We start from the raw sequence: 10,068 nt of genomic DNA, 5'->3' as shown, positions 1-10,068 counted from the left end.
ATGAACCATAGTCCTTCACAAAGTCATCTCATGTAAGTGATACAAGATGGAAAAAATTGTTCTCTTCCCCAAAAGGTCATCTGTAATATAAAAGTTTGTGCAAGATGAGTACTCATCATGAGTTACAGCTCTCCTGAATAAAACCTGGGTATAGTAGGAGGTACAAACTGCTTATTGAGTGTTTATGCATAAGTTTCAACTGTATTCCTCACATTTACTATTTTCAGTCCATGTTTCAGATTATTATGATTCCATGTTTAAGTTACTAATACAGGAGTTACGTCATAGGAATGGCAGGAGTGAAGTGGTCTTCTTGAGTTCTCCTCTGGAATTTACCACAAATTGAACATCTATAACCCATGAAAGGACTCTGCTCACCACACACAATAGCCAAGAGACTTGTACAAGGATTACTTGAAGGTGGGCAAACTGGGTAAGCAGGGGAAGAGGGAAGGGAGCGGAGTGGAGACTCAGTCCGCATTCATGATTGCGGAGATGCAGGGAGACCCAGGACAGAAGAGAGACCACAAGAGCCAGGAGGTGGGCTCTTTCCCTGTGTCCCACAGTGGATCTCTACTGTGGAGAGAACAGCATATCCAGTGTTTGAAGCAATAACCTTAGCTAAGACCTCCAGCTAGGCCCTAGGTTGGACAAATGAAGTAAACACCATACCTAGGCCCCTCCCCCCACTCTCCCAATCTTAACCTGCCCTTCCAGAGACACAAGCTGGCCCCTGACTTTAGGAGTAATGTCAGATTACAGAGGGGTAGTAGGACTCAGGATCTGGGAGGACCCCGTTTGCAGCTGCTATGACACAGGGAAGACACTGGGAAGAGTGTGACACTGCTGGGCTGGGAGAGAGAAGATTCCTCCATCCCCAGCCCCCACCTTTTCTGGCCTGCCTAGGGCAGGGCAATTACAACTGCAGAGACACACCAGGGTCACTCTGGGCATCAGGTGGCCGGCTCTGCCGGCACAAGATGCAGAGGACTCTTTGGTACAGCAGAAGACAACCCGGAGATTACTTGGTGGGCTTAAGCCAAGACTGGCGCTGCTTTTTATGTTTTGTTTGTTTTGTTTTTGTATTTTGGATATTTTTGCCTATGTTGAGTGTAGGTTATCGGTTGTTTCCACATGTGAATGTGTTTGTTTTTTTCTTTGTTGTTGTTGTTGTTGTGCTTGGTGATTTGCTTTGTTCTAAAATTGCCCTACACCAGGGCCCAGCCCAAGAGGCACAAGATTCAACACACCCAGAGGCTAACACATTACCAAACCAGAGTATTACTGGGTATGACCTACAAGAGACACACCCAGAGGGAATTCTCTACAGGCACAAGAACCCACAGGGGCCAAGCCTCAATTGAGCGGACAACCCTCACACAGCAGATCATCCACTATGGGCAGAGCCAAGTCTCACAACTAGTCAGCGTAAGAGTCAATCCCACCTAATGACAAGCCAAAAGAAACTAAAGCTCAACTTTAGCAGGACAATATACACAACACAAGTGTCACCTTTGGAGCACACGCACAAGAGAATAGGGAAGTGGTGGAAGTGAAATATAAAGGACACATACTACATAAGATCACCCAGCAAAGACCAAGAACCCTAGGGGATCTGCCTAATACACCGAAGCAAACACAGAGAGTCAGCCAGAATGGGGAAACAAAGAAACATGTCCCAAATAAAAGCACAGAAGAAACTTCCAAAATTGGAACAGAATGCAATAGAGGTAACCAAACTATCAGAGACTGAGTTCAGAACACAGATGATAAGAATGTTTAAGAAGCTTAGTGACAACATAAAAAAGGATAGAGAAATCATAATGAATGACCAGTTAGAACTAAAGAACACAATAACTGAAATAAAGAACTCACTTAAAGGAATTACCAGCAGGTTAGATGAGGCAGAAATTTGAATCAGCAACTTAGAAGACAAGTGAGCAGAGATCATTCAAAAGGAACAACAACAAAAAAAGAGAATAAAAAACAATGAAAATGGTTTAAGAGACCTCTGGGATAACATCAAGGGCAACGACATGCACATCATAGGAATACCAGAAGGTGAAGAGAGGGAGCAAGAAATCGAGAACACATTTGAAGGAATAATGACCGAAAACTTCCCTAACCTGGTGAAGGAAACCGACATACAAGCCTAGGAAGTGCAGAGAGTTCCAACCAGGATAAACCCAAACAGGTCCATACCAAGATGCGTTATAGTTAAAATGGCAAAGGTTAAACACAAAGAGAGAATCCTAAAAGCAGCAAGAGAAAGATAGAGGGTTACGTACAAGGAAACTCCTATAAGACTATCAAATGACTTTTCTACAGAAAATTTGCAGGCCAGGAGAGAGTGTCAGGAGGTATGAAAAACAAAGGCCTACAACCTAGATTGCTTTATACAGCAAGGCTATCATTTAAAATTGAAGGAGAGATAAATGGCTTCCCAGAAAAGAAAAAGCTAAAGGAATTTATTACCACCAAGCCAGCAGTGCAGGAAATATTAAAAGGGCTTCTGTAAACAGAAGAAAGATAAAAACAGTCTAACTACAAATAAAAAATGGCAATAACTATGTACCTAACAATAATCACTTTAAATGTAAATGGATTAAATGCTCCAATCAAAAAACATAGGGTGGCTGAGTGGATAAGAAAGCAAAGCCCTTGCATATGCTATATACAAGAGATTCACCCCAGATCAAAAGACACACACAGGCTGAAAGTGAAGGGTTGGAGTAAGATATTTCATGCAAATGTAAATGAGAAAAAAGCTGGAGTTACAATACTTATATTTGAAAAAATAGACTTTAAAATGAAGACTATATTAAAAGACAAAGATGGACACTACATAATAATAAAAGGATTGATCTGATAAGAGGACATAACCCTAGCAAACATCTATGCACCCAACTTAGGAGCACCTAAATATATAAAACATATTGACTGACATAAAGCCAGAGATCAACAGTAACACTATCATACTAGAGGACTTCAACACAACTCTGACAACAAGGGAAAGGTCTTCAAGACAGAAAATCAATATGGAAACAATGGCCTTAAATGACACATTGGAACAGTTGGATTTAATCAATATTTTCAGAGCATTTCACCCCAAAGCTGCAGAATACACATTCTTCACAAGCGCACATGAAACATTTTCCAAGATAGATCACATGTTAGGCCATAAAACAAGTCTTGATAAATTTAAGAAAACTGAAATCATACCAGTTGTCTTCTCTGACCACAGTGCTATGAAATTAAAATAAACTACAGGAAAACAACTGGAAGACACACAAATACGTGGAGGCTGAATAACAGGTTACTAAATAATGAATGGGTCAACAATGAGATCAAGGAAGAAATCAAAAGATATCTCGAGACAAATGAAAATGGAAACATGATGACCCAAAATCTCTGGGATGCAGCGAAAGCAGTCCTAAGAGGGAAATTCATAGCAATGCAGGCCTACCTAAAGAAACAAGAAAAATCACTAATCAACAGTCTATCTTCACACTTAAGGGATCTGGAAAAAGAACAGTAAAATAAGCCCAAAGGAAGTACAAGGAAGGAGATAATAAAAATCAGAGCGGAAATAAATGAAATAGGGACCAAAGAAACAATGAAAAAGGTCAATGAATCCAAAAGCTGGTTTTTAGAGAAGATAAACAAAATTGACAAACAACCGGACTCATCAAAAAAAAAAAAAAAAAAAAGAAAGAAAGAAAAAAAAAAGAGAGAGAGGACCCAAATTAAAAATATCAGAAATGAAATAGGAGAAGTGACAACAGACACTACAGAAATACAAAAAAATTCTAAGAAATTACTATGAGCAAGTATATGCCAACAAATTAGACAATCTGGAAGAAATGGACAATTTTCTAGAAGCATACAACCTTCCAAAGCTAGCTCAAGAAGAAACGGAAAACCTAAATAGACTGATTACCACCAGGGAAATTGAATCAGTAAGCAACAAGTTCCCAACAAACAAAAGCCCTGGATCACATGGCTTTACAGGTGAATTTTACTAAACATTCAAAAAACATTACAAAACATTCAAAACATTCACCTATTCTCCTCAAGCTATTCCAAGAAATCCATAAGGAGGGAAGGCTCCCAAAGGCACTTTTTATGAAGCCACTATCACCCTGATTCCCAAATCAGACAAAGACATTACAAAAAAAAGAAAACTATAGGCCAATATCCCTAATGAACATAGATGCAAAAATCCTCAACAAAATATTAGCAAACAGAATTCAGCAATACATTAAAAAGATCATATACCATGATCAACTGAGATTCATTCCTGGTATGCAAGGGTGGTTCAACATTTGCAAATCGATTAATGTGATACACCACGTTAACAAAATGAAAAATAAAATAATGTGATCATATCAATAGATGCAGAAAAAGCATTTGACAAAATTCAGCAGCGATTTATGATAGAAACTCTTAAGAAAGTGGGAATAGAGGGGTCATATCTCTACATAATAAAGGCCATATATGATAAACCCACAGCTAACATCATACTCAATGGGGAAAACTAAAAACGTTCCCCTTAAGATCAGGAACAAGGAAAGGTTGCCCACTTTCTGCACTTCTATTTCAACATAGTGCTGGAAGTTCTAGCCATAGCAATCCGACAAGAAAAAGAAATACAAGGCATCCAAATTGGTAAGGAGGAAGTAAAATTGTCATTATATGCAGATGATATGATATATAGAGAACCCTAAAGACTCCACCAAAAAACTATTAGAACAGATAAATGAATTTAGTAAAGTAGCAGGATACAAAATTAATATTCAGAAATCAGTTGCATTTGTATACACCAACAATAAAATATCAGGAGACATTAAGAAAACAATCCCATTTACAATTGCTTCAATGACTATAAAATACCTAGGAATAATTTTAACCAAAGAAGTAAAAGATCTGTACTCAGAAAATTAAAGACACTGAAGAGAGAAATTAAAGAAGATAAAAATAGATGAAAACACATACCATGCTCATGGATAGGAAGAATTAATATAGTTAAAATGTCCATACAGCCTAAGGCAATATACAGATTCCACGCAATTCCTATCAAACTACCAAGACATTTTTCACAGAAATAGAACATATAATCTTAAAATTTTTATGGAACCATAAAAGACTCCAGATAGCCTCGGCAATCTTGAAAAATAAGAAGTGGGAGATATAACAATACCTGCCATCAAATTATATACAAGTCTACAGTAATCAAAACAGCATGGTACTGGCATAAAAACAGACACATAGAACAATGGAACAGAATAGAGAGTCCAGAAATAAATCCATGCCTATATGGTCATTTAATCTACAACAATGGAAGTAAGAATTTATGGTGAGGTAAAGACAGTCTATTCAATAAATGGTGCTGGGAAACCTGGATAGACACATGCAAAAAAATGAAGCTGGACCATCTCCTTACACCATATACAAGAATAAATTCAAAATGGATTATAGACTTAAATAAAGATCTCAAACCATAAAACTCCTAGAAAAAAACATAGGAAGAAAGTTTACAGACATTACCTGGTGTAAGATTTTTATTGATATATCCCCACGGCAAGGGAAGTTAAAAGAAATAAACACGTGGGATTACATCAAACTAAAGTTTTTTCACAGCAAAGGAAACCATCAATAAAACAAAAAAGGATCCTACTGAATGGGAGAAGACATGTGCCAATGACATATCTGATAAAGGGTTAATATCCAAAATTTATAAAAAACTCACTCAACTCAACTCCAAAAAAACAAACAACCTAATTTAAAAATGAGCAGAGGATATGAAGAGATATTTTTCTAAAGAAGACATACAGATGGCAAACAGACATATGAAAAATGCTCAACCTCACTAATCATTAGAGAAATGCAAATAAAAACCACAATGAGATACCACCTCACCCCAGTCAAAAAGGCTATCATCAATAAATCAAACAACAAGGGCTGGCGAGGATGTGGAGAAAAGGAAACTCTTGTGCACTGCTGGTGGGATTGCAAATTGGTGCAGCTACTATGGAAAACAGTATGGGGGTATCTCAAAACACTGAAAATGGAACTAATTTATGACCCAGCAATTCCACTCCTAGGTATCTATCTGGAGAAATCCAAAACTCTAATTCTAAAAAGTGTATGCATCCTTATGTTTATTGCAGCACTATGCACAATAGCCAAGACATGGAAAAAACCAAAATGCCCATCGGTAGATGACTGGATTAAGAAACTGTGGTACATTTATACAATGGAATATTATGCAGCCATAAAGAAGAATGAAATCTTACCATTTGCAACAATATGGATGGACCTAGAGAACATTATGCCAGACAGAGAAAGAAAAATACCATACGATCTCACTTATATATGGAATCTAAAGAAAAGAATAAATGAATGAACTAATCAGAAACAGTCTCAGAGACATAGAGGAAAAAACTGAGGGTTGCTAGATGGCAGGGGAGGTGGGGATACGGGGGAAGGTGAGGGGATTAGAAAGAACAATCAGTAATCACAAGATTGCCACTGGGATACGAAAATCAGTTTGGGGAATGTAATCAATAATGTTGTAAAGATTTTGTAGGGTATCCGATGGACACTTGTCTCATTAGGGAGACCACCTCAGGGATGATGTAGATTCCTGATCACTGCACTGTACACCTGAAACTGAAGCTGAACAAAAATGAATATCAACTATAATTATATGTGTGTGTGTGTGTGTGTGTGTGTATGTATATGTATATATATATATATATATATGTATATGTACATATATATATATATATTTACAAGAAGTGAAGTACAGCATTAGGAATAGAGACAGTGGAAATGTAATGGCTGTGTGTGATGTCAGAGGGGTAGTAGATGGGGGGGTTATCAATCTGTAAGGGATACAAATGATAAATGTCTAACTATTACATTGTTTTGTACACCTGAAACTAATTTTAAAAAGTTACTAATACACATTTGTAATCATTTTCTTCTTTTAAACTCTTGCTTTGTATGCCAATCTATATTTAGCCTCCAGAATTGTTTGCTAAAGAAAATATTTGATCTTGTGACTGCCCTTCTTTAAAAGTTGATTAAGTTTTGCCTGTAATTTAAAATCCAACCCATAGTATATCTATCAAATTTGATTAAATAAATTTTGCCTACAATTTAAAACCCATAGTATATCTATCAAGACTACATATGTCCCCTAGGTCCATCTAACTTTCTCTATAAACTATTACCCAGATCTTTCTCTGTGATCCATGCCCACTGAAGTGTTTTCCAAATGTCCCATGAATTTCTCTCATTCCTCTATTGATTGTGAAATCTGTCCTTTTGCCACATTCTGCCTAGATCCTATCAAGGCTTTATCTTGCCTCATGTTATCTGCTTTAACAAAACTGATCCCAATAATTCCATAGAAAATTAATTGTTTTCCTTTGGAATTCTGAACATCCTATATTCAGATGACTGTTAACAAAATTTTCCCCATAGGCAGCCATGTTAACTTAAGCAAATTATTTTGCTAACTCCACACAGGGAAAACAATGTGCAGCATGTGTTCACCTAATCTCCTGGCACCTTTGAACACAGAGTGGAATGGGAGTTGGTGTGTATGTATGAACTTTAGGGAGTTCTTACTATTTGTTGCCCTTGTTGCCAATCTAGAGAATCAATGTATTTCTAGGTCATTTATTTCATTTTTAAGTTCTAAAGCTGGAAGAATTTTTCTCAGATATATTTGCATTTCTTTTTTAGTCCTTCGATAAATATTAAGCTTTCACACAATGAATAAACGTTTCCCTTTAAAAGTTAATTTTTAACTCACTATGTGTCTTAATTGTTGTTCACCTCTGTGCCCAGCAGAAACACATGAAACTCCTGCAGAGCAGCATGTGAGGGAGCTGCTGACACTATGTCTGACAAGTGGGCTTTGGTGATTCTGCTGCTGCAGCTCTGCAGCACTGACTGTGGATTCTGTGGGAAGGTTCTGGTGTGGCCCTGTGACATGAGCCACTGGCTCAATCTAAAGATTATTCTGGAGGAACTCACAGAGAGAGGACATGAGGTGACAGTGTTGACTCCTGAACATACTCAGCTCATTGACTACAAGAAGCCTTCCCGACTGAACTTTGAGGTATTTCATTCACCGTACGGCAAAGAACTAGTTGAGATTGTAAATGATAAATTTATGAACCTAGTTCTTAATGTCTTACCACTCTGGCAATCCATGATAAAAATGAACGAATTCTTTTTTGAAATAACTCAGATTTTAAAATCCATGTGTGAGAGTACAGTCTACAATCAGACACTCATGAAGAAGCTCCGGGAAACCAAGTATGATGTAATGATTATAGACCCCGTGATGCCCTGTGGAGAGCTGGTGGCTGAATTGCTTGCAGTCCCTTTTGTGTTCACATTAAGAGCCTCTTTTGCAGGCATAAAGGAGAAACACTGTGGGAAACTTCCAGCCCCACTTTCCTATGTACCTGTTCAAATGGTGGGCTTAACAGACCGAATGACCTTTCTGGAAAGAGTAAAGAATACAATATTTTCAATTTTCTTTTACTTCTGGGACAGGTATTGTGACATTCATTTTTGGGACCAGCTTTATACTGAGGCTTTAGGTAAGAGATTCTACTTTGCATTTGTAGCTTGTCATCAAAATAAATTTGAGAAGATATAAGTAAAATCTATGTAAATGAAAGGAGTACATTTTAAAATATCTGTCTTCCATTTAAACTCTATATGTGACAGGAATGTACCGGTTATCAAAAACTAAGTGTAAATGGGAAAAAGAAATATCTTGAGATGGTTACTCTTTCTTTACAGTCATTAAACTATTTCTCATAAGATAGCTTGATAACTGTTAGGTTCATTCCAAAACAATATAGAACACAAAGAAGATGTTAATCCTCTGGAAGTTGGATTCTATGTCATATCTGGATGTTACATATAAGTTTAATACACTGAGTTTCCATATTAGAGGATTCATAGCTAGTTTTGGTAAAGAGAGAATAATGTTTCTTCTAAGAGTAAGATAACCTACTTGCCTGATATCAATAACACACTGAACTATGATCATTATTAGTAAAGATTATATTTAATCCTTCTGAATTTGCTTTAACAGTTTTTGGTAATTAGTGATGATTATACTCAATCTTATACCATTTTTTAATGGAATGGGATGCCCCCCATTCTTATCCCTCTCATAAACTTCAGAAAACCCTATTTGGACTGTTACACCATGGCTGGTCATAGAAATATTACTAGGATGCTTTATACTTCTTGGGGGAGTGCTACACAAAAGCTGAAAGGAATTAAAAATCTGAAAAAGATGTGTCTTCAACAGTAACAGAGAGTTGATTTTTTGCTTTTACTTCACCGATATACACTGATTCTGCTTATTTTTTAATTCTTTGCCTTCTCTGCATAAAAATGCTTTGTTTTGCAATTTCGTATTCGTGGCTGTGATCTGAGTCAGTCAATTCAGACAGGCTTCCAATTTAACTACCTTTGAGAAGTACAGATATGAACTAACAAACAAAAGATCATATCTAACACTAAATATATTACATAATTTACTTCACTAAATATCTAATTTTTCACAGAACTAATGTTCAAAGAAACCTACTTCAAAATTCGTTTGATTTAGACATGATTTGAACTTAAATGCATTGATTTTCTACAATTTTTAACTAATTAATTAGTTAATTGAGTTAATATTCTTTATGCAATGCCTGGGTGCAGACTACATGCTAAGCTTTATAGATTTAGGTAAAAGGTACAAAGATCTTGGCTTCAGGCTACTCTTGGAGGTAACTGAGAACTATAATAGGTCACTGCCACATTTTGGTACAATAGGATTATAAATAAAGACCTGAAAAGACTCCAGTTGAGAACAAGAAGACAGAAGCATTATCAAAGAACAAAGAGGAAAAAAAGAGCATCTTCTATTAAGCAAAACATGTACTTGCCATGCATTCATGCAACCCTTAAGAAGTCTTCAAAATTAAAAACAATCCCACTTGACTCACTGGATACCTTAATATAATAGAGCCATTTGATAAT

General features: G+C 36.6%; 1 protein-coding gene across 1 annotated transcript in view; it reads left to right on the top strand.

Annotated features, from left to right (window-relative positions):
* Positions 1 to 10,068, top strand: part of LOC308499278 (UDP-glucuronosyltransferase 2A3-like) — a gene marked incomplete at both ends in the record, with an annotated part of 35,109 nt that continues 25,041 nt past the window's right edge. Inside the window, 2 exons of the mRNA XM_081052376.1 lie at positions 1 to 32; positions 7,885 to 8,624. Coding sequence (XP_080908502.1) covers positions 1 to 32; positions 7,885 to 8,624 — 772 coding nt within the window. The remainder of the gene's footprint in view (positions 33 to 7,884; positions 8,625 to 10,068) is intronic.

This window comes from Rhinolophus hipposideros (genome assembly GCF_964194185.1).
Source record: "Rhinolophus hipposideros genome assembly, chromosome: 1".
Classification (NCBI taxonomy): Eukaryota; Metazoa; Chordata; class Mammalia; order Chiroptera; family Rhinolophidae; genus Rhinolophus; species Rhinolophus hipposideros.
This window is presented reverse-complemented; position numbering and strand designations above follow the sequence as displayed.